General features: G+C 42.4%; 1 protein-coding gene across 8 annotated transcripts in view; it reads right to left on the bottom strand.

Moving 5' to 3' along the window:
* PPP4R1 (protein phosphatase 4 regulatory subunit 1) overlaps positions 1 to 21,634 on the bottom strand; it is a 63,451-nt gene extending 41,817 nt beyond the window's left edge. Inside the window, exons 1-3 of one of the 8 annotated variants that reach the window (XM_035564177.2) lie at positions 21,416 to 21,634; positions 21,125 to 21,169; positions 6,691 to 6,826 (exon numbers count right to left, since the gene is read on the bottom strand). In XM_035564177.2, coding sequence (XP_035420070.1) covers positions 6,691 to 6,826; positions 21,125 to 21,169; positions 21,416 to 21,422 — 188 coding nt within the window. In that variant the 5' untranslated portion in view covers positions 21,423 to 21,634. Of the gene's footprint in view, positions 1 to 4,065; positions 4,247 to 6,690; positions 6,827 to 20,867; positions 20,979 to 21,124; positions 21,304 to 21,415 lie in introns of those variants that run through there. The other 7 variants (XM_035564178.2, XM_050708863.1, XM_050708862.1 and 4 more) reach the window with 7 other exon arrangements.
* Between the last annotated feature and the right edge of the window lie 3,618 nt (positions 21,635 to 25,252).

The following is a 25,252-nucleotide window of genomic DNA, read 5'->3' as shown; positions in this document are numbered from 1 at the left end:
TTTGAGCCTACTGATGTAGATGTAACAACAGTGACTGGAGAATGGACTTAGGCTAAATGTAGCTGTACGAGATGGTGGTCAGCAATTCCTCGCACATTTGAACAAAAACACATACCCCAGACATTGTTCCCAGCTGGGCATGGAGACAGAATTGAGTTTTAGAATAAAATGCTTCCAATCAAGTATACTGTCGATAACCTTTTACCCTGGTGACCCAGAAGAGCTATAAATCGTGTTGAACTAACCACCCCGAGCACCTCTTCTATTTCAGATACACCTTTCTTACACCAGTTTACTTTGGTTGAAACAGCATCTGAGCCGTCTGGTGCAACAACTGACCCTGGATCTTTAACTTGGCATTTGCACTTACAGAATATTCTACCCGTACCAGCAAGGAGGGATGGATGGGACTTCCAAGTTTGAAAACAATCTCAGAACATACAGAGCCACAACAAACAGTGCTATTGCATCTGGCTTCTGGGGACTATGGAATGGGCCCCTACCCTACAGGGAGATTTGACGAGACTCGTCTTCTCACAGAGCTTTGTTAGCCATATTCCGAATAGCGGTGGCTGGATCCCACTACGTCTTTGCTAGCTCCTGTGAGCTGTACACATGGCTATGCAGAAGTAGCCACCCTGTAAGCTGGAGGCCACAAACCTTCTGCTCAAGAAGAGATGAAAACACAAAACTTAACCTGAAATAGAAATGACTTCTTATTAGATCCACTCAGAGACATTCAACTTTTCTCATGGACTGAAGGTAGAAGATGGCCCCCGCCTGCATCCAGGTGGTATTTCTCTCTTTTGTTCATACAGGAATCACTGCATCTACTTTTGCTTTTACTAGATTATGGTGAAAAGCATTACATCAGAAGGCAACAGGGCAAGTTAGGCTTATTTGTAGAAAACACAACTGGGTAAGCAGCCTCTAGTGACGGTAATCTCTAACTCCATCTGCCCAGTGTTCTGGGTGACCATGTCCACTCATGCCCCCTAAAACATCAGGGGCTCTTAGTTCTGCCACTACCCCCAACAATCTGTCAAAATTCTCCACGTGCTTCCAAAGCATAAACACAGGACAGAGCTAAACCCACCTCACATTTGCCACAGGCCAAGAGCTAGCACACAAGCAACTGATGAGGAACGATTTAGGCACTGCAAGCTTATACTTCAACAATGCTCTGTCTGCTGGAGTGTAGAGAGTAAGGGAAGGTCCCCAGTGCCTGAGCAGCCTAATGCTTCTTCTCATGCAAACACTGGTGGGCTAGCTACAAAAAAAGACAAATGACTGCAATGAACTATTAATGCATAGTAGAATAACATATATCTAGTGGTAGCCTGCCCAGCAACTGCCAGGTGAGCATTTGTGAAATCGTAACAGAGCAGTGAAGATGACCTGTCTGAGCTAGGCACAGACATAAAAACAGAAGCGAACAGGCTTCATGCTCAAGTGAAGCAAGGAGACACCTCCTGTGACAAGGAAAGGTAGAGATCTTTCCTCTAGGGATAATGACGCCACGTTCCCATGGACTGAAATCTAACAGGGAGTCAGACTCTTTGAAACACATTCATGACACAATCACTCCACCAACATCAGTGATGGCCATGTAAGTGGTGTCAGAGGCACACGTCCTGTTACTATACATTATGCGCCTGGTTATCAGGGCATGGCCTGGGTCTAGGATTAAAGATTTCTTGCCATTTCCCTCCTCCTGGGGCTTGTGCAGTGCTTGCCTCTAATAAGATACCAGCCTCCACAAAGAACTTCTACCCTTACACGTTCTCAGTGCAGGAAGAGTTGTCTTCATTGCAACAGCTAATAGCATTGCATATTCTTGCCTCTGCTACCCTGATTATTCCAGGTGCAAACGGACTTTGGCTAGCTGCCCTGGCAAGTGAAGCTTCCAGGTCAGTAACCCTACAGCTGTGAACCCTCAAACGAAATTATTTATTCACCATACATTTTGACCGCCACCTAGACAGCAACGCACCTACTCATCCCTTAAACAGGTTCTGGCTGAAGAAAGGGCAAAGACCAAATGCTGGGACACAGCACACAGCGCAAGCTCTTTAATTATTATGTGCTGCAGTGAAATGTAATCAGTGAAGTTCAGCTTCATCTGTTCAAGTTTTTATCAGCATGCACGGGGAGAGCTCGCAAAACACTAGAGAACTGATGGACTTGCACTTAGGATATTCATAGGCACTACTTCACTGCGACTAGCAGAAGAAAATGTGGATAGATTACAAACACCCTGCCTTTATTTACGACCACATGCACAGCACAGACATTTTGAAAACTGCGCACAAGGACATAATTGGGATACACAGTGACATAGTCCAAGAAGAGCTATAAATACCTTTGCATGGCTCATTCAAACCCCTTTTGTGCACTGACCTTATTTGGAATCAGTACTGGGAGTTCTAAGTGATGTAATTGCTGTGTACCAATCATCATTATTAGCCCCTTACTAAATTTATACCATAAAATTTAAATTACAGAGTTCATATGCATGAAGGGGTGCATTTAGCTAGCTAGCTTACCTTACCAACCTTACCAGAAAGAAAGAAAGAAAGAAAAGCTTTTCTTTGCCTGTTTTTAGACAAGTTCTAAACCAAGAAGTTTAGCTCCAAGAGGAGCTTTTATGTTTACATGAATATTATATTCTGAATCAAATCCCAGTTTCAAAATGAACACCTTTGTACCTTTCTTAAGGAGAAAGGCTAAACGAACAGAGGTACATGCTCCCTTTGTCATTATATATATCACGAGTAATTAAGACTTCTTTTAGTGCTTTGGGAAAATTATGACGTAACAGTTTGGCTCATATAACTTTAATGTACACTTCTAAGTTCAATTTGAGTCGTTTTAATTTGTATGTATTTATCTGCAATTCTGTGTTTTGGGGGTTGTTTCATTTTTACTAAATTTTATTCTTTGACATACAGTGGGATCAGAAGGACTGAAACATCGGTACACAGGAAAGAGAAGATAGAAATGAGAAGAAACAACCTGATTTATCCTAAAATGACAAGTTCTTGAGAAACATCCTAGTCGGAATGAATGGCACTAGAGTTTCACCTGCATGGCTTTTGCATGAGTTTGGCATTTCCTTATTGTCAGTACTCACCAAATAAACAGAAAAGAGAAGGTTACACTGGGCTAATCTGCACAGACAGAGGGAAAGGGAGTGTGGAGAGGAAAAAAGATGGGGTAGCTTTGGATAGCCAAACTCTGAATCAGCTTGTTGGCTATAATTTGATCTGAACGAAAATAAGGCAAGGTAATTTCTTAAGCTTATGGAAGGTCTTGATATGTTTCTCAACACCCTACCAAGCCTACTGTCTTTGAGAGGTTTTTGATAGTAGTACAGCATAGAGGGATGAAAACGGCAGACTCCTGTTTCAGCGGGGACACTTTCTGCATGCCAATCCTAATTTTTAAATATATAGTAAAATAACATTCTTGACTCTAGAGAATGCAGTTGGCAATCTAGTTGGATTTCCAAAAATTCATCCTTACCCTTAATTCCTTGGAAAGAAATTGACTTCTCAGTTCCTAAGAAGTCTCATTCCACAATAGAGCATATATTCTAAAAATTTCTAGATCTGCTCCAGAATCACAGACATGTAAAATTAAACTGTATACTGTGTTATTGGAGTCAGGAATCAGAAAGCCACATTAAAGTCCATCTGAAGCCTAGAAAGCAGGAAGAGTACTTTCCACAGACCTTACCAAAAATAATAAGCCTGTGCCCTGAAGGCAAAAAAAGACAAGTCACCCAGACTGCTTTAGGCCAAATCTTCACCTATGCTGGAGACAGCAGAAGTGCTACTGATAAGCTGTACAACCTACGCATAATCCCTCTTTGAGATCCAATACATCCTGAGTTACCACTGAGTGCTGCTCTACCAGTATTTTGAAATTAAACTATTAATAAAAGGAAAAAAAAAGAACTAGTATTTCAAAAAATATCAGGTATTAATAGAATTGGTAAAAAGCAGACAACCTGAAATCATCCTAAAACATCTTAAAGTCACTATCACCAATTCTGGGACCTACATGAGCCTCATCCAAAGAAGAGGATGCCTACAGAGAAGAGACAGGTAGAGCATTTCCAGACCTCCCCATTCAGTCACAAGGTGGATTCTTCTGATGGATGGATGGATGAGGTTTTCTCACAGCTGACAAAGTCTGGCCAATACGTAGGCTAGAACTCCTATACTGGTACACAAAAGGACTCTTCTGCAACTTCTTAAGTAATATTTTCTAAGGGAAAAGCAAAGAAGTACTTCAGAAAACAAAGCAGCATAGCAAGGAAGTAACTTTAAATATCCTCACTGATAGCCAGGACTGATCATACTGATGAATGGAAGTCTGCCGCCAAGATCCACTTTGAAGAGAAAGGGCAACAGCAATTCCTCAGGAAGTAGGCTGATCAAAAGGAAAGGGTCTGTCGTTCAGGTGCTATCTCGCCATTCAAATAGACCTACTAATGATTGTTGTGCACTTTGAGCCTTCTTAATGATGAACAGAAGCAAGTTAATGGTGATAAAGCTTAGGAAAACCCTTACAAAGAGTGAGGATGCAGACCACAACATGCCAAAAATTAATACAGCAACCACTCCTGCCATTCAGAAAGCTGGTAAAGGATTCCCTCCCTACCTTATGCTCTTTTTCCAGTTCATCCCATCAGAAGTTATATATATTTAAATAAAGAGGCAATTCCTCTTTAAAAATTCAAGTCTTATCTGCTAATACTTCTTAGGATCCAGACAGATCAATTTCCATTTCAGTGCAACTACCTTTGACCTTCAGACACCAACTAAGAAATTGCAAGTGCTCCAAGAATCCACTCAAAGACTAGGCTTCTGTAATAATCAGTAAAAATAATTTCAATTTATTCAATATAATCATACACTGCAAATGTGATACATAAGCAGATTACTAACCAGACAGAAAATGGAAATAAAAACAATGCAAACAGAAAGAATACTTTAAAATGACATGTAGAGTTTTTTTTTTTTTCAAAGAACACTGAAAAGGGAATTCATCCATTTAATTAAAGAAAAAAAATCTTATCAAAATTTACCTAGGCTCGATGATTGAGTTTCAAGGGTTTGGGCATCTACAATTTGCCTGAACACAAATGCAGGTTCAAGGTCATAAAAGGAAGCTTCTGTTAACTTAGTCATAATCTAAGTGAATCTGAACCTACACATAAGGTAATTGGATGTGATTATACCATTTCAATGAGACAGAAATTAACTTATATTTAAGATGTTTATTCCAATCTTTTGCCTATGAAATGATCCAATTTATCTCTAAGCAAAAATCTCTCCATTGTTTCCTCAGACCAACTGATGCTAAGTCATCATAAACTGTAATACTTAACTCATTCAAGTTGAATTGCTACTTAGTCTTATCACTAATGACTATCATATGCTATTTCCTATATTTTCTTATGCTACATAACACACCTAGGCCTAACAAAGAGAGCTAGGATTAAGCAAGACGTTTATAACAACAAAACAAAAACCAGAGAAAATTATAGTTACTCCACCCATGTTCCCCTGCAGAAAGACAGAGGTAAGCACAGGATGCAGAAAGGTGGGCAGCAGCATTGAAAGACTTCAAGGTTATGCATGCCCCGCATGCCAGTAAAACATGAGGACTACTATTCTTGATGAAAACTCAAGTTTCACATAACTTGAGTTTCCAAGTTCACTCTCCACTCTACTGGCTTTTATTACATGACTGTCACAATGAAATACCTATAAATCTAAAAGCTGTCTCCTCGTTCCTCTCTCCCCACAAAATTTGAACAACCAACCTCCCCCTTCTGGGTGGCAAGTTACTGACTTCACCTCAAACTCTAAAATGCCACAAAATTTGAATTTCTGGAAAAGAAAACAAAAAAAAACTTTAAAATTGGGCATTTCAGAACTAATTTATACATACAGATTTGTGCAGGCTATAAGAGAAACCGTAATACATTTCTTAGCTTCAGTTAAATCAGAAGGAAAACAAACCAACCTTCCAAACCGGGATATGTTCATGTATGTAGTATGGAATTTTAAGCATGTTTCACATGACTGAAGCACGTGGCTAAATCCTTACAGAAGGGGCCATGAACAACAAAATTGAGAGGCTGGTCTACAGGGTGGTTGGTCATAGATTTATCTTCCATATGCTACTAAATCAGAGAATTCAACATAAAAGCAAGCACATTTTATTAAAGATGTATTTGGAGACCAAACAAAACTTTGTTAAAATAAAACACCAGAAAAAGTCATTTTTATACATTTGTGATTTAACTGTTTACAGTTACAATTAAATGTTGAGTTTGAATTTCTTCATCCAATGGAACTGTGTGGGTGCAGGCCTGTGAAGTATTCTACAATACCTGTGCTTTTAAGTGAAATGATTAGCTCAGTGGCATTACTGAAATAAAATTGGGCAAATGCAGACTACAGTATTAACAGGTAAGCAAATGTTTTCTGTTATGAAGAATATTTTGCTATCTGTAAGTACAGCAAGCATCAGCAAACAAAAGGAGGAGTGGAAACTGAAGAATTAAGTTTTTTTTTTTTAATCATTATTTGTATTTCATGCAAATTAACTTCAGTCAGATATGAATCAGATTAGTAGTTTGCACGTTGTTAGGCAGACATTTAAAAAGCATACCTGTTGAATATGTTCTCACTTGCAGCGTACTTGTCCAGTCTTCCCAAAGGCGTCAACATTTCATCTTGTGAGACAAAGTCCAGGGCTGAAGGTATAATAATCACATCAGACTCTGAGCTGTAGTCATCCACACCAACTATCAGAGACATCAGAAATACTCCTTATAATCACAGTAGTTTAACACTAAAATGATGTCTGTTGTTGGTCTGAAATACACAAGTCTAGGCAAGGCTCTGATGACAATATATTTACTAGCTGCACTAAATCATTTCCCCCACCTTTCCCCAGCCCCCAGGAAGCCTTTCCTATACAAAAGTAATTTACTCAAAATTCATTTAATCCAATTTTTAGGTATTGTCTCTAAATTCCTAAACATGACATTTCGCTAAACATCCAAGGTTCGTGCTATTTTAATCTGACATTTATACTTTATATACATATATATATTTTTAATCAGGCAAGTGACTTTTAGGTAACTCTAAAATCAGCTTTTTGAACATGCACGGACTAAAATCATAGGTGCAATTAGTCCAGAGCTAATGCAACATCTAGCAGAACAAAAAAAAAAATTTTTTTTTTTAAATTAAGCATGTTAAAAAGTTCAGACGCATTGCTGTTATCTGACTACCAAATAAAAACCAGGTACAGTTCACCTACTGCATAATTACTAACCAGCTTGTCAAAAGACAACTTCATATGAACAGAAACCACAATGAACTGGAAAAGGGGTCCAGCCCCGCTCTGCGAAGCTGCTTAAGTATTAGGATTTGCACTACCACCTTTTCTAGCTTCCACATGCCCTCTAAACTTCTCAACACCGCAGTCCCATAACAAACACAGCCTGCAAATGCAACAACATATTTGCAAGAACGGCAAATGCAATTGCTTATTTGCAAGAACTATCCCAGGTCACCAGCTTCACCCCTGAAAATACAACACTGCAGTATGCTACAACTTCTTCTTTGGTCTTTTACCTGAAAAGCCTTTTGAAAACTGGCAGATATAGATAGGTGGACTGATCTAGAAGTCCAATGATGATTTTTTTAAGTGAAATCCGTGGAGAAAAAGATTACTCTTCTTCCCTTCCACACAGCTATAGTATATTGACTATTAGGCATGGCATTGTTAACTTCAATATTCGACGTTCCAAATACCTAAGCAGCTACCACTTTCTGAATGCCTTCCTCATCATATTTCAAATGTTAAAAGAATTAACAACCAAAGGCCTCTAGAAGAGTAGTATTTTCACACCTAAATTGAATTAATAGCATCCGTTTACCAGCAAATTAGTTCTCCATCTTCTCGGTAGAGAGACAGTGATATCGTTTAAATGGTCATAAATAAATCCTATGCCTGGATGAAGGTCCAAATTCTGCAGCTGCTGGCAGCACATAAAAATCCTTGAAAGAAATCAAAGAAGCGATGGGAAAAAGAGCAGGGCATATTAATAGAAGGGCATAAGAGGAATCGGAGAGGGAGTGGCAAGGAAGAAAGCGTACTAGCAGCTGTGAGAGCAGTTTGGGGTAGTGCTCTCGGATATGCCCAAGGTAGAGGGGAACACACTGCGGGGGGAGGAGGAGGAAGGCTTGAAAAAAGGTCAGTTGCATAAAGCTATTGCAGCACGAAGGACAAGCACTTAGCAACCCGGGGTTTACACAACTGTTTGAACTTCTGTTTGCCCAGACCTTAAGGGACCAAGGCACAAGGATTCAGGTTTGTGGGTTTTTTTGTTTTCTGGGTGTTGCTGGGTTTTTGTTTGTTTGTTTTTTCTCTCCTCCTCAAGACCCAGTTTTATTTTCGCAGGAAAAGGCGAGGGAAGGTAAAAACATACAAAGCAAGTTAGGATTTCATGCTAGGTAAGTTAACAAGAAGCAGGTTACAGCCTTTCACAGAATCAAATTCAACCCATGAATTCAACTGAAACCAGAGGTTTTCCCGTGTTAGTACTTACACCAAGACACCTCTGCACACACACCTTTCTCACACGGACTTGTCTTACTGTTGTATGAGAGGTCCTACTTTCAGAGGGCTGGTATAAGACACAATTTTGAAGCAATTCTGCAGCACCCGTACTTGCATTGTTAGATGCATACTCCTCATCTCAAGAAATGAACTACGTTATTTATTTATTTTTAATCACTACAGTCATTACCTTCACTAGGTAGCTACACCACCGCACTCAGATTGATTTCTAAGCTACAGAAATTAACTGGGGTGGAAATATCACTCTAATATTCAGTGAGATTCATTTTATAACAGGATCTTATATTCCTATCTGAAAGTCTGTAGATCAGACTATACGCTTGCATGTATAAACTGGGGAAACTATGCCAAATACAGTCGCCAAAAGAATTATTTTTATTTTATTTATCAAAAGTATCAGTAAAAAATATGCTGACCATCACACCAACCTCCGCTAGCTTTATTTCCTCCATTTCTCTCCTCTCAACCTCAACTTTGTGTTCAACGTCCCCCTTCCCCCCCCCACTTCATTTCTCCTTGTCTGCTACTCCTACAGCGGTCCAACGCAGACGTCACCTTAATCGCTGCAGAGCACGAAGACAGCTCACTCGATTTATGCCATACAAACTAGTCACGCAGTCTATTTATGCCATACACACATACACCAAAGCTGGCCGGACGTCTGATGCCTTTGATTTAAGTGAACTGAACGTTCTCGTAATTTTTGCCTGGTCAAACCAGTGTCAGATGTAAGTATCAATGACAAAAATACGATACATATAAATATTAGGAGCTACTTACAACTTCTGTTTGAGGTCTCATTCTAATTCAAACAGAAAATTAGGTATGTGCGTTTGACTCCGCGGTGTTTTGCACGTTGTAAAATTAAGTTTAGCATTGCAACAGGCTTGATATGCCTCCGCTACTGATACTGAGCAATATTACTCAGCCCCAGCACCTCAGCTTTTAGCCGGAGAGCTCGTTCAAATGGCAGCATCCTGATAAAAGCAACACGAATACCAACAGGGCAGAGAAGGGGGATTAAAGATCAATCAGTGCATGGTTACAAAAAGCACTTCTACAGTTACCTACATATTCTTTTTCACTCTCAACACCAAGACACTGCTTCAAGCAAGCTAAAAGGAGCATCAGCCCACAGTATTTGAAGCTTATTCCAAAACAGGTGTCAAAAAGGCTTTTAACTGGATATTACCTCTTCAGCTCTCCTTGGCTGAGTGCTCAGAGTTGGGTGGAAAGCCAAGTACCACCATACCTTTTGTGCTATACGTTTTACAAATGCCAAAAAGCCCTTGAATACATGTCTTGACTTGTTCAAATGTAAAATGTCCAGCTTCATTCCCACTTCACAATACAGGCCAAGCAACAGAGCCACACGTCACTTCCCACTCCTGCTGCAGAGAAACAACAGGTCACTTTCCCTATTTTTCTGTACTTTCTCCAACTAGTACCAGTAAGCCAAGACCAAATGCTCAGAAGGCATTGAAGCTACATGCCACCATTGAAACTACTGCTAATGTAAGTAGCTTTTAATCTGGCCTTATGTTCATGCCAACTTGCAAAAGTAGACCTAGGAAATCAGGGGGTTCTAAAAAAACATCCTATCCCACTAGCTCAAAGTTGCTAGTGGTGGTGGGGTGAGGAACACTCATCAGCCAACAGCGTGAAAAGCAATCACAGTGCCACTACGTTCTGTCCACATAAGCCAAGCAGTGCAAAATGAATAAATGCATTAATTTATCTAGATGGCCTGGGTTTGTACTTAGTAGTTTGCAAACTTCTCAATTCTAGAAATTCTTGATTCTTCAAAATTCTACACTACTACCATGAAACACAAGGCAGTACAGAATAATAGAATAAGCACTGGATTTTGTTTCAGTATCTGGCTATCACTGACATGTATGACACAAGCCATGTAATTCCCCTCTCTACCTTTGTTTTCCTGTGCAATCATTTGTTTGACTCTTTTATGCACGTTTTTCAGGCTTGTCTCTGTCTTGCATCTGGTCCACACCATACCAAGAATATATTAAGACACACACCTGCCTGAAGTTCTCCATTTTATGGCAGGGATACAACAATTATTTGCCCCAGTTATTAACTAACACGGACTATAAACCACCTTGCTGAGACAGACTGTGCTTAGTCAACGAGTGACAAGTTTGGCTGAGAAGTTACACGCAACACAGTGAAGTCCATTTAAAACTCAGCCCCCTATAAAATTGTTGCCTGCAGGCCGATTTTCAAGGGAGCTCATTTTTCTACTGTAAGTCGCATCTTCATGATATCATTCACAAAGGTCTTGTTCATGTCATGTCTTTACAGGCAGGCACAAAAGATCGCGTTTGAAAAAATAGTTACTACTTTTTTTTGTATTTAATAATACGTGAATGACTTGCTACCACGGACTGTTCAGGAGCAAGGTTACGTGCATTCTTCTGCATCTGCTATGGGCTCCATGGCAGAAACACAACCTCCTTCATTCTGGCACAGAAAGTCAGGAACAAGAAGAGAGGCACTCTGAGTGTGAGCAACTCTTCACTTCTCAGAGCTGAGCAACAAATAACTTTAAAGATTCAGGATTTCCATCTAGTATCAAGTTCCCTTATTTTACCTTCTGCATTCCCGAAGCATTCTCTAGATCTATTAAGGAGTCTCTATGGCAATTGCTACAGATATAACTAAAAAAAAAACTGGCTCTTTCTTCAGCTGTAGCACAGACCATTTGCTCTCTACACTGATTGTTACCATAAAGATGTTCACGTCAATGAAGCACTCAAATGGAGAAAGGACTTAGTTCTGTTCTGCTGTTCAAGCAAGTAATTTTTCTGTTTAATTGTAAAGTAAAAATATTAGTTCTCCGAGCCCAAACATTCAATATTGTATCACAAAATAACAGTAGCAAGTTCTTTCCTCCATGCTATGAAAGAATAAATTCACCTTGCATTAAGATTTCTGCAGAACACAAGCAGTATTCTCAGCCCTTCAATATTGCAAATAACGCTATTTTCCAACTCATTTTCTGTAAGAGAATCACCTTGCATCTTGATATTCTGCAAAGAGAAGTCCACCACAGCAACACTGAGGTTTTTAGTAGAGCATGGAAGCTAAACTTGTGAATTTATGCTCAGTTACAGACTCATTACTCTCTTTTATTGTGCACTGTATTCCATCTCCAGTTCCACAGTGACATCACAGCCCAAAGTCACTCTATTTCGGCCTCATTTGCTACCATAAATCTACCACACCACTTCAGTAACGTTAACCAAATGCTACTGCAACTACAATTACACAGATATTACAAAACATGTGTGTGTTGCCGAGTTCCACCACCTCACCTGCCTGACACTACTCACTGCTGATCACAGAAAGCTGGAGCTGAATTCTCCATGAGATAATACAGCAGAAAAGCAGACAGATTTTGGAGGCTGAAAATGCAAATAAGGTGCCACAAGTTTACCCTGATTTTGCGGATGTTGTAAGAGACAAACGCAAGTTTGAACAGCATGTGATTCTACTCAGCAAAATACAAGACAGGTGAGTGGAAGTCTAGAAAGGATCTGCAGGTGGTAATTGGAGATTTCTGTCTGGCCAACTATTAGTAGAAATAAGAACCACGCTTCCCCTTTTCTGTCTCTCACCCCAACTCTGCTTTGAAGCACGAAGAGTTATCCCCACTTCAGCTTCTGCTCCATGCACGTTAAATCTCACCGGTGTGCATAGACCTCCCCATCTGCACTCCAGGCTTGGTGGTGGGAGAGAAAAGGGAGAGAGGCAGAAGCAAGGAAGATGAGGGGGAAGCGCAAAGCAGCTCTGACCCAAAGTTGCCGTGCTAACAGCAAAGCTTACCACATTAGCCACTACGCAGCACTTTCATAGTGAAGTCTGTTAACAGCTTGACACACAGACAGAGCAAACCCGTTAAAAACAGACTTGACTGCAGGCTTCAGGAGGGGAGCATTTAGCAGATGAAAGAAAGATGCAGGAATCAAAACCAGCAGCAGTTTACACACAGAACCCGTGCAAGTGTGGCACAGCAAATTACAAAAGAGCCACTAGACTAAACATAACAGACTAAGGGAATATTTTCGTCTAGCAAAAGCCTTCAAAAAAAAAAAAAAAAGACAGAGACCGTTATCAGGCATGCCAAAGGAGTTGCCTTTCTCATCAAACATAAGAGAAAACAAGGGGTGATACAAATCCTTTAAAAGCAACAAGGATTGGTGCAGCTACAAACAGGTTTGTCTCTTCAAGGCGTACACAAGCAGCATTGCAAATCCTGATCTGCTCTGAAGCAAAGGGAAAGAAAGCTCTTCTTGCTCACTACTCCTTAATTTGCACAGCAGCGGAATGGACCTTCTACCGGTTAACGGCCAGACCTGCAACAAGAGCTGGTCCGCAGGAAACTGAAACAAAGAGGACATCCAAGCTACCAGCTAAAACAATCAGCAGTTTATATTTTGTCCACCAGTTTCCTGCTGGGAGCATGTCACACCCATCACCATGGTATCCGTGTCCCTTGCTATTTGCACTGCATGCAATTAAGGCTCCTGGAAGGAGGCTGGAGTGAAGTAAAGGACAGTGCAAGCAGGAAGTTACTCTGAGGTACTTTTTTCTCTGCTACAAATACCTTACAGTCAAAGGTAGCCGCCCTCTGAACGTATCCCACTGCTGCTTCTGGGGCTTTTGATTGTCTGCATGACTATTTGAGTTTCGTAGCACTGTGGAAAGAACCCCATTTCCATCTCCGACCAAGATGTTCTGCCCGGTCCTACCTTGACAGGATGCCCACATTCACTGTGCCTGGAGCCACGCTCACGTTCTGCCCCAAATTGGGCAGCTGTTACACACAAAAACATCGAGCTCAAACTGTGTTTTAAGCTTGGACTAACCGGAAGGGAGAGCATTACAAAGCAAGCAGTTGAAGCTCAAATGTTGTAAAGGCTTGTGCTAGCTCTGCAGTGACGTGACACTGCGTTACACCACATCAGCTACAAACCCAAGTGCTCCACTTGGCTCAAGCGCTGCTTCACTGTGCAGTTATGTTGCTGGCTCGAGCACAGCATCTCAAACTTGCTTACTTGGGCTAAAAGCTGCAAAGGCAAGCTTTATGACTAGTACATCCACAGTCTGTAAAATACAGCTTTGCAACGTAAATCACTTGGAACTTCCTAGCTGTCCTTCTCCTCTCTCCACTTAAACGCTCTGCAGACTTTTCTTTTTTTGACAGAATTCAAGACGCTTGCTGGGATAAGCCTTCGTGTTTCCTGAGCATTCACAGGAGGACATTCTTTCTGCGACTCCTCACACTCTTCTCGTTTCTGCAGCTCTTCACACTTTTCCTGTTTGTGCCCAAAGCGCAGAATTGGTCAAGGGGAAAAGATTAAGTGGCACTGAATGTACTGGATTCACACTTAGAAAAAGTAAGAACAACCATGGATGTTAATCTCAATGTTATCGAAAGTCATTTCCTCTAATAACGCATACATACAAGCAAACACACATGAAGTATCCCTACAGACTCATCAAGCTATTTGTCTTGCAGGCTGGAGAGGAAGGAAAAGGTGGTCTCTCTTACATTCAAATATTTGGGAGCTATTAAGGCACCATGGCAACAAGACAAAAAATACCTAAGCAGGCTTGTTTATTAGAGAAAAACATTCCAACGGTCTGCGTTACGGTTCCTACAGAGTGACATTTCCATATATTAATATTTCTAGCTATTATGAAAATCCTGGAATAACACATGTTTTGTACTATTTGCCTTTCATTTTTTCTTTGCCTTCAAAATAGTATTAAAAAAAACCAGTAGTTTCAACTCTTAATGCAGTTGTGCTGCTATCTCAAATGAACACTCTTCACACATGCATTTTGCTGCTTTTTTCAAGCTACCCACTGGACAGAACTTTAACACGCCAGTGACAGAAAGAAGTGCAGCATCCCACCCAAACCAAGAAAAAGCCATGCTGATCTTTCTCATGCTATACCTTCCAAAGTAGGCAGAGATGCCCTGCTGTCCTGGGCTCCTTCAGGGGAAGACAGAATTGTTACTCCAGCTCTCACACAGCAGAGGCTGCCGTTTCAGCCACTTCAGCTCCTGCCAAAGCCACCTCTTGCAGCAACTACTCTTACAATGAAAACTTTCTGCCCACGCAGAGGGAAAGTCTCGGCAGCAAAAGAGACACACGGGAAAGAGAGGCATTTCGCCTTCAACACGCTGCAGTCTGCCACCTCCACAACAGGTCAGCAGAAAGAACTGCATGAACACTGAGGTTTCATGTTATCTTAAGATTTTGATAGCTTTCATGTCTTTCCTGACTCTCTCCCTCCTTCCCCTTTTTCTCCAAGTGGGAGAGGAAGGGAAGAGGCAGAGAATACCTGTAGCCCTAGGAGAGAATCAGAAGGGAAAAAAAAAAAAACCAGGAGCTGGCAACCTTAATTGAGGATTCCTGCCAGAGACAGGAACATAAAAGGTGGCTGGTGAAAATTGTATTTCCACATCAAAAGTGATGCTACTGACCTTGGGAAGCTGAAAGCCTGGAAAATTACCTCTCCTTCAATCCTCTGCTAGGGGTAATGGAGAAAACGTGCAGCTGCATGAGGAAGGTTCATTAGCCTGTATCAATTCGAGCACAACCCTTTCCTCAAATCATCATCTCCTCTCTAGGATGCTAAGAGGTTTCTCAAGAAAAAGAGACTAACTATTACCCACCTGAGACCCCCACAACTGTAATTCCAAGGGGACACAGCCAACCACCTGAGTCTCCCAGTTTCTGTGAGGGTCAGTTAAAAGACAAAGAAATGAACTGAGGAGTCAGGAGAATTAAAGCATGATCTCCAGGGGAAAAAAAAAGACTTAACAAGCATGCTTCATTAGCATTGAAAACCGATTATTAGATTCCCAATTGAACAGAATCTCAGTCACACTAGAGAATTGATCCCGAGCACTACGGCATGCCTGCCATTAATTGCTGTTAATTTCTGCAATGCAGAGATTACGGGTTGCATGCTACTGAAATGCCAACCCACTAACTCCAAATACCTTGGTGCTCCTTTCCCAGAGCTATGTCTCTGACGAGACCAAGAGGCCAGTACTGCAACACAGCATTTGAACATCACACTGGAATTTAATTATACCAAAAGCCCTAAGTCTAAGAAGAGACCTAATTAGCAGTTTATACAGAACAACTAACAGCATAAGATTTGGTAATTCTTGCTCTATGGTAAGGAGCTACAATACAAAAGCTTCTGATATTATTGTGTACGCCTGTGAGAAAGGCAAGGTGAATTTTAACATAGCATGGCGTCTCAGTACACAATACTTAATTCACTGCAAGAGAATAGGAGCTAAAACACAGCGTCAAACTGCAACTGTGATTTGACACCACGGGGAAAGGCAGACCTATTTAACTGAAAAAAAATCTTTTAAGTATTGCCGGAAAAAAAATCAAAAATGAAATTGAAATTAAATACTTCAAATGGAAATAAGCTCCTGTTTGGGAAGATACCTCTGCACGACCCAAAGTCTAATACAATAATTTAATTAAAAGCATTCAACCAACACAAACTCACTGTTAATGCCAGATGATTTGCTGATTACCTGGAACATGAACACATCAGTGATAAACCAGCTTTTGACATCTGCAGATGCACAGAGTATTTTCTTCAGCTCAGCTAAATAACTGGTTCATTCATTCGCTGGGAGAAAAGGCTAAAAAGGCCTGGCCTCCTTTGCCAATCACTGAAAAAAGAACTAGATACCAAAACCAGAGACCTATTAGATTAAAGTTACTGGACTCTTTTTTTTTTTTTTAATCTTTAGGACTGCTCTATCCACTAGTAAAATCCAATTAGTTTTTACAGTTAATAAAGCTAGTGTTAGTTTTAAAATTTAACAAAATACTATCTTACTGTTACTGTTACTATCTTACTGTTAAACTGATACTAAGGAAAACAAGTTAATATATACACACCCGCATATATATTTAGCTATAAAGCCTCGTTTAAAAGTTATAGACTACAACTATCTAAATTACTTTTCGATTTTAAAATATCGGTCCCTGTATTTTTAATTCATGTGAACACTAACTGTACAGACAACAGTAACTCACTGTTTGCCAACATGACAAATGGTAAAGCTTCAGAATCTGAATGTTAGGCTACTACATCACCAAAGCATGCATATAAGACTTGCGATTGTCAAAAGTCCAAAAGCCATATATGTAAATGCAGCAGTCAGTCATCAATGAGAATAAACTTTTTCAAAAAAAATGCAAAATAGTAAAACCAGTTATTAAATCAGAATCTCTCTCCTCCCTCGATTTAAATCACAATTAAAATCCTGAATGAAATAAAGCTATCCTGTTTCACAACCTGAATTCTAGTTACAGATAGCTCTCTTTTTCAGAGCACGCAGCCTGCACACATCGATGAGCAGACTGAAAGGAGCAAGCATCACGGTACGTTTGATTGCATCTATCCGGACTGATCAGTTCAATCTTCAGAAGCATCCATGGGGAAGGGAGGAAGGTAGAATACATCTAGGAGGAATTATAAAGGTTTTTTTTTATTTATCAGCAAAAATAAATAGTTCTACACTCTTGTTTACTTTTCAATCATTGGTGTTGGTTATTTTCTTTCCTGTTCTCCACTTAGCTTACTACACTTCCTATTTTGAATGCACAAAACAAGTATGTGAACAAAAGCCAAACTTTCAGACTTCTCTGCACATACTGTACAAGATTTCCGATGGAAAATCAAAACCAATAGTTCAAGTAGTGTAACTGCCCAGCTGCAACTGAGCCGCTACCTTATTTTGCATAGTGGCCAGATGGGATGGGGAAATCTTCTTGCAGGCTTCCACTCTGAGTTTTCACCGTCTTGCCATCATGGATTTCTCTTCCCTCCTTTTTTTACCTTAACGGATATCACGCTAGGATTTCTGTTATGTTCACCTCCACACAGACAAAATGCAACCAAATGTTACTAACTGGGTGGGGGCAGGACACCATGACGATGACAGTTAAGAGTAAAGCTGCTTTCACAGTAAGAACTTCCATTTAGGAATCAAGTTTCTTTTATATCCTTCTGTACGTCCTGCTAGAATACATCCACTGAGGTTTTTTGTCTTAAACTTCAAACTTCCAAACAAGGAAAAGCCGCTGGCTGACCATGGGAGAAACAATGTCTTTAATTACTATCATAGCCTTAAACATCAGGAGCTACCTGTACAGACGCAAAATATTAGCTGGAATTAAAGCACTGAAATACCACTTGCCAAGCTCTGCCAACTACTTAAAGGAATCATCTGGGTGATGTCCTGTCAGGTGTGAAGTACGCATTCACCTGAAAAATAAAAATCTGAGCTTTCCCGTGGTTACCAAGCAACCAAGAGCAGAAAATATGAACCTTTCAAAATAGAAAAGCAAACTAAAGGCAAAATTAATTATTTAAAAGTCAATTCAGCTGGTTTGTCAGCCACTCTCTAAAAGCCTTTCTTATAAAAGCTCCTGTTTAATCCCTCTGACCTCTTAAACAAATAAACAAAAGGCAATTTCTAAATAGATGCTTTCCACATATATCCTGAAGATCTTCCACTACCCCAAAGGCAGATTACTACTCTCTACTGATATCTAGTAAAGCTACAGTTAAACTAAATATTTATCAAGTCTTCTTTAGGCAAAGGTAAACTTTATTTTACAAGCAACTATTGAAACAGTACTGCAAAGATAAAAATAATTTATTGTTTGCTATTTCGGGTCAATCAGCATTCAATGAGCAGGCACAAGAGATAGAGCTGTACAAGTTGTTCGTTAAATGCCAGTTTTCTGGTAAAATACTTCATTTTAGAGACCTTAAGACCAAGACCATAAAATAGCTGTTGTCAGCTCTGAAGAGCTGTACAGATGCTTAGTTTATTACTTGTAGCAGTAACTGCATATTGTTGTTTGCTCAACTCCAGGACTTCCTCCTACTGTTTTACAACCTGACCAATAAAAGCTATCTATTAGTTACCTTATTGATTTTGCGTCCTTATTTCCTGTAATACTTCTACTGCATTAGAAAATGGTGACTCACGCTATGAATTATCACCATAAAAAATACACTTTTGTGATTCAGAATCAAACCTAGACTCGCCGATGAGCTATAACTGAACGCCTAACCTCCTGCAGCATGCCAAGCCACAGGCCTAAGCAAAGACCCAGCTTCAGATGCCCAGTCCAGACCTTAACATGTTGTTATCTAGTCTTGTATTTTGTATCACTCCTCCTGTTTTTTTCCACTGAACCTCACAGATGTTTTGCTGTTGGTGGATACCAGATCAGTCAGAAGCACAAGGACTAAAACTACACAGTTGGCTTTTCTCAATAGCCTATCAGTTGGCCCCATCTCAGCCTTCTCGTACAATTCACTTCTTTTTCCTTGTTTAGCACATTTAATAGCAGGACCACAGCTGCCAGAATCACACATGCATAAAAGCTGCCAGCACTCCCAATTTTCTCACAATTGCATTCTAGCATGCAGGAATACACCTCTAAACCAGTACCTAACTCCTCTGCTCAGAAGAGCTGTAAACATTTGAAATATTTACAGCAAGGTACTATAGGGTGGGGTTCAGCATTGGTAAAGCCAGACAAAAACTGTGACTTTTTGTGGTGTTTCTGTTTTTTTGTTTTGAAACTGTCTTTTTAATCCCTGCAACCATGAAACATAATCCCAAATAACGCATCGCTTGCAAAAACCTTCACAAATTCCTTAAGACCTGTTGTACATGGATACAACATACAGTTATTTCAAACAGGTACAAAAACCATCCCAAGGGATGTACAGTCTCCCCACTCTGCATCACTTTTTGGTAGCTCACGCCCACCTCACAAGAACAAAACCATATAAAATTAAGAACCATAAAAGACATCACATGACTGAATTATGTCCAGACAGCGCACATTGATTCATACAGATTCCTCTTGTGTTTGTTATAAGTAAAACACTGAAATATCGAGCTATTGACTTTTATCTACTTCCATCAAAACCTCAGTCATTTTTAATGAGGTTTCAAGTTTTTAGATTTCTCTGGCTCTTGCCTTCAGAATGCTCTCATCTGGACTGAGTCATATATATCCGAGCATATATAATTTCTCCCTTTTTAAAGACAAGACCGTAATATTCAAACCACCACCAGGGAAACCATAGATTCAGAATCATCTCTCCTGTGACTACAGTCATATCCTCCTCCAACTCCTGTCTTACAGTCGAGAAAAATCATAACCTAAGCAGAAATTTAAGAAGGCGCTTTCTTTTCAAAGTGTGTCACTTCTAAGGAAGTCCTCCTGTAATCACAGAAAGTTTTCAAACAGCTCTGCTATCAGTCCGAATTCCCAGCAACCAGACGCGAACAAAAAAATGAAGCCTTGCAAAAAGGCTCTCTCTTTGTGTGAGGCAACACGCAACAAAAAGCTTTTAAACATCAGATCCCAAAACTGAGAAAAGGAGATGTAAAACGTTCAGTTAGGCTCTGAAAAGCTAAAATAACACCCCCAGAAATAAAAATTAAGCCAAACAAAAAAGAAGAAAGGGGGTTTCTCCTGCAATCTGGTCTCCTCGTGAGCAGGCTGTGCAGCAGACACGTACCTTCAGACAGTGGCAAGGGTCTGCTCACCCACCGCAGGCTGCCAGGCAGGAGCCTGCGTTACGAACCGCCTCAGAGAGGGCTGCTGCCTCCATTTTCACATCCTACCTGATATTTATTGTGCTGCCAAAGCTGCCTCGGTGCTGACACTGCCAACAGATGCCGTCTCACCTAGATAACGTTACACACGCCGCCCGCCAGCCCTGGTACCCCTGAATTTGTGTTTTGAGCCAGAACCGCGTCCTGTGCTTCACGCCCTCACGCAACTCCTCTCCAGACCCTTTTCTCGCCAGTTTATAGAAGAAGGGGCCTGAGGGGCGGGGTGGGGGAGCCAAACAAACCCACCAACCGCCCAGCGACCCACATGCTCCCGATGGGGATCCGGCGCCTTCCTCCCCACAGGCTACCCAGGCCGAGACCATGGGCGTGCGGGGCGACGACCACCGCCACCCTGACCCCCTCCCCTTCCTCCCTCCCTCCTCCTCCTCAGCCCCTCGGGGCGCCGCCACAGCTCCCGGCGGGCGGCCCCCGCCGCCCGTTACCCGCCGCCAACGGGCGCCCCACGCACCCCGGCGCTGCCGCGGGGGAGCCCTGCGGAGCCCCGCGCAGCCCTGGCCGTGCTTCATGGGCAGCGCCGAGCATGGCCTCTCCTCCTCCTCCTCCTCCTCCTCCTCCTCCTGTCCTCCTCCTCCTCCTCCTCCCACAATGCACCCCGGGCACCCACATTTGAAGCGACTTCCTCGCCCCACGGCAGCCCCGCGCCGCGGCTTCTCCTCCCATCCCTCCCTCTCCTCCATCCATCCATCCCGCCGCGACCCCACTCACATCCGTCGATCTCCTCCTGCAGGTCCTCCTGGAGCAGCGACAGATCTGCGGGGACACGCGCACCGTCAGCCCCGCACACACATACACGCACACACATACACACACACACACACACACACACCGCCGGCCGACCCCACCCCGCAGCCCCCCGCACCCGGACGGGAAGCGCTTCCGAAACCGGGGCGGGGGAGAGCAGCAGCAGGAGGAGGAGGAGGAGGAGGAGGAGGAGGAGGAGGAGGGCTGGAGCCTCCGCGGGGAGGCGGCGGAAAGGGGGAGGGGGGCGCTACCTACCCGCCATCTTGCTGCAGCCCCCGCGGGGCGCCGCGCTACATGGAAGGAGCCGGGCAGCGGGGCCGGCGGCGGCTGCTGCTGCGGAGGAGGAGGAGGAAGGGGGGCGGCCCCGGCGCTGCTCCGGGCCCGGCGGCGTCTCCCCGCGTCCCCGGGAGAGCGGCGCGGGCGGGCGGGCGGGCGGAGGCAGGCGGCGGGGAGGAGGGGTCTGGGCCGGACACGCTGCCCCCGCCTCCGCCCGGCGGAGCCGCGCTCGCTCCCGGGCTTCCTCGCTCGCACACGGCCGCGCCGCGCTCCCCGCCCCTCGCTCTGACTCACACCCGGAGCTGCTCGGCCCTGCCCGCGGGCTGCGAGGCTCGGGTCGGCGAGGCTACGGCCGTACGTCCCGGCCCGCTCACCTGGGCGGGCCCGGGAGTCCTCGCTGTGGGGTTACCTGCGGAGAGGGGTCGGGGCGCAGCGGGGCAGCTGGGACGCCAAAAATCTCGCTTTGGCCCTCGTGGAGTCGCTCCTGGGGAGAGGAGTCTCTGAGGTGGCTGGGATGGCAAAGTCCGGAGAGAAGGCTCCGTGCCGGGAAGTCCCTGCTTCGGCCTCTGTGAGGTCACCCGGAGAGAACGTCCCCAGGAGGTGGCCCTGCCACCAACACACCGCCAGGCACAAGCACCCTCCTCGGGTAAACTGCAGGTGGAGGCCTCGCTGAGCTGCAGCAGCTGGGCACCCGTGGCTTAAAAACACGGCAAGTTCCCTACGCTGCTGCTGTTTGACTTTATAAAAACTTAGTTGCACGTACACATAAAGGTATCCCTCATTTTCCGCGCCTGCTAGCTGTGCCTCACAGTCAGTGCTGGCGTTTGTTGTCGCTGCTTGTAACTGTTTAGATAGATTTTCCGCTGTACATGGGAAGCTGAAAAATGTTGGATAAAACAAACGTTCTAATTAGTTAATACCCAGAACGCTCGATAAAGAAAAAACATTATGGATACTGATGTTACCAGGAAGTCTTATCTGTTCTCCAGTCTTATTTTTATCTCTGTAATCATCACTCGTGTTGTTACTGCACGAAAGAGCAAAATAAGTTATTTTTGTCCAGTTTTTCCAAATAGGATGCAGTTTTGGTTGCTCAGTTTTTCACTTAATGTTTGACAGTACGCCTCGCCTCGTAAGCTGTTTTTTAACATCATACTACTGCTTTCCTTTTTTTTTTTTTTGATAAGTCACATAAGGGATAAATATCTAGAGTTTTTCCTTTTCTTTGCCTTTGTGGCTGAAAATGTGCAATATTTTAAGAGGCAAACATCTCTTTTCTTTACACTCTGAACAAGCTCTGCCCTGTTTCATACACATTCAATCTTTAGAGAAATCACTCGGGCCTGCTGGATACTGATCATGCAACACTTGCTTTTATTCAGATATATGACCTCAAAATCTGAGTAAATCAAAGAAATCCACCATGAGCATGTTATATGAACCGTGATATTCTCTGCCAGAGTAATCGAAGAGAAGATTCAGGGGAAATATTTGACAGTGCAAATAGCTAGCAATGCTGGATGTAATAGCAGTAGACCTAGAGCAGAAATACAGACCACGCTTGAAAACCAAATTTTTATTATCTCTTATTATTGCAAGTTATTTTCAAGGAGGTTTCTTTCCTCTCTGCTTTACATTCTTCACCACAGTCAAGGCTCAGTTTTGCGTCTTCTGAAGTCAACAGCAATAGCCTCAAAATGCTATGTGCTTGGTTTTACTGAAAGAATCAAGGGCTTTGGTTTCTCTTTCCAGCTCTATAAAAAGGTGCTAATGCACACTAGGTTACAGTGGTCTGAGTGCAGCAAAACTGTCTTGACTATTATTATCAGAATGAGAAATTAAACTGAATGAGATACATATGCTGCAACTGGGTTTATAATTTGGAATACGTCAGAATTACTGCTCTTAAGAGTGTATTAATAGTTTTAATTATCATCAGTGTACAATTTATGCAAGAAAGCAAGGTAAATGATTGCAAGAGATCATACTTAACATAAATTCATATAAATTAATTTTGGATCTTCCTATATGCATGTGATCTTCTCAAGCAGTGATTAGTGATTTTCTCTGTAGGCAGGAGTGTGTGGGATGTAAATAGCACAGATAACAAGGATCAGAGTGATTTAACCTTGCCAAACAAATTGCAACGGTTCAAGAATGGCAATTTTTTGTTACAAGTTAGCCCTAGAATATTAGACAGCTCCTCAGATGCCCTTGGTCCTGGTACCACTGCTAGCAGTCATTGGGAAAGGTCTCTTCTCTGTGAACAGAAGCTGTGGCAAAACCTTTGGCTCATACAGTGACATGCACCTGGAGAAAAATCACTTTGATTTGGCTTAAAGCTACTATGCAATGTAAAATCCCACTTAATGAATAAGTAACCAGATATTTCTAAACTTCTCGGCCTCAGGAGACCCGCAAATCCCCTGGCACTCTTTAGGGGCCTGATCAAAGTTCAAGGCCATCATAAGACTGCCTGCCACAGGTCACAAAGCAGGCATGCAGAGACGCTGTAAGTGTGTGACAAGCCCACTCTTTCTGACACTGCTGAACTGCCATTCAAAAATAAGGTACCTAATTATACAAGAAATTTTTCAGAGCAGGCTTGTTTCATTAGACGAGACGTGTTAAGGAACAAGCTCTAAAGCACCTGCCAAAATGTTCTAACAGATCTGTGCTGGAGTTCTCATAATCCATTTGAGTACCTGTACAGGCGCTGGAAAATACAAAATTTAAGAAATGGATAAACTCATGTTCATACACCCATCTCATGGAAAAACACACTATAAGGGGCAGATGCCAAGGATATGGATGCAAAGACACAGACGGAAAACTACTTGGCAAGATTATTTGCATGGGACAGAAGACACCTGTATTGCTATCTGTATGAAGTATCTCATAAAAGCCCACAGCAATCAACGAGACTTTATAGTATTTGCATAAAGTACTGCATAAATATTTACAAACCTACACAAATGACCAAGCAAGATGCAAGATACCTCATATCCATCTAGACATATTTCCAAAATGGTATCCTGTGGTTGTTTACCAACATTTCTTCAGTCAAAACTGCACCAGGGATATGGAGCTCAGGCTCAAAGCCACCGCAGGGCCAAGCGCTCTCACAGAAAATAATTCATTTCCTCTCATTTGTTGTGAAGAAGCAAGTCACCGTGTCTGACCAGACAATAGTGCCAGCTTTCACTGTCCGCATGTTAACCAGCTTTGCATTTCTCCCAGGCTACCCTTCCTGTGTGGGATGAGCTTCCCATAAATATCCGCAGAGCCATCTCGCGATCCTCCCCCAGACTCCTCTGCAAAGCTCTTTTCTTGTAAAGCCTACAAAAAATGTATTGGGGTTAGACTGCTGGTGCACTAAGACAAATGCTTATCCTCTTGAGTAATACTGACTCATAACTTTCTTGTCCACCCCCGGGATTCTGTCTGTGCACATATGGCTTTTTGGTTAAGTTACACACTTTATAGACCATCTTTCTGTTCTTCGCATAGTGCGTAACCAAAACTGGCCCACGACTAAGTAGTCGGATTGAGATACATATACACGCATAAGCACATGGGTGCCTGTAATATGAATGGGTCCACACATGAAAACCCGATGGCTGAAGCCTCGGACACAGTTGGTGTGCTCTTGAAAATGTCTCATTGAAGCATTTCTGCTAAAAAGGGATGCTCGTCGTAAAACCTTTCCATTCTTCTCCTTCCCGTTCTCCTTCCTTTTCTCCTTCCCTTCTCCTCCCCATTCCTGTGGTTTTTTGTTGTTGCTTTTTTTTTTCTCCCTCCAATAAAAATCCTGAA

Source organism: Cygnus atratus, chromosome 2, assembly GCF_013377495.2.
Source record: "Cygnus atratus isolate AKBS03 ecotype Queensland, Australia chromosome 2, CAtr_DNAZoo_HiC_assembly, whole genome shotgun sequence".
In the NCBI taxonomy this organism is placed as follows: Eukaryota; Metazoa; Chordata; class Aves; order Anseriformes; family Anatidae; genus Cygnus; species Cygnus atratus.
Note: the sequence above shows the minus strand (reverse complement) of the source record. Positions and strands in the feature narration are given on the sequence as shown.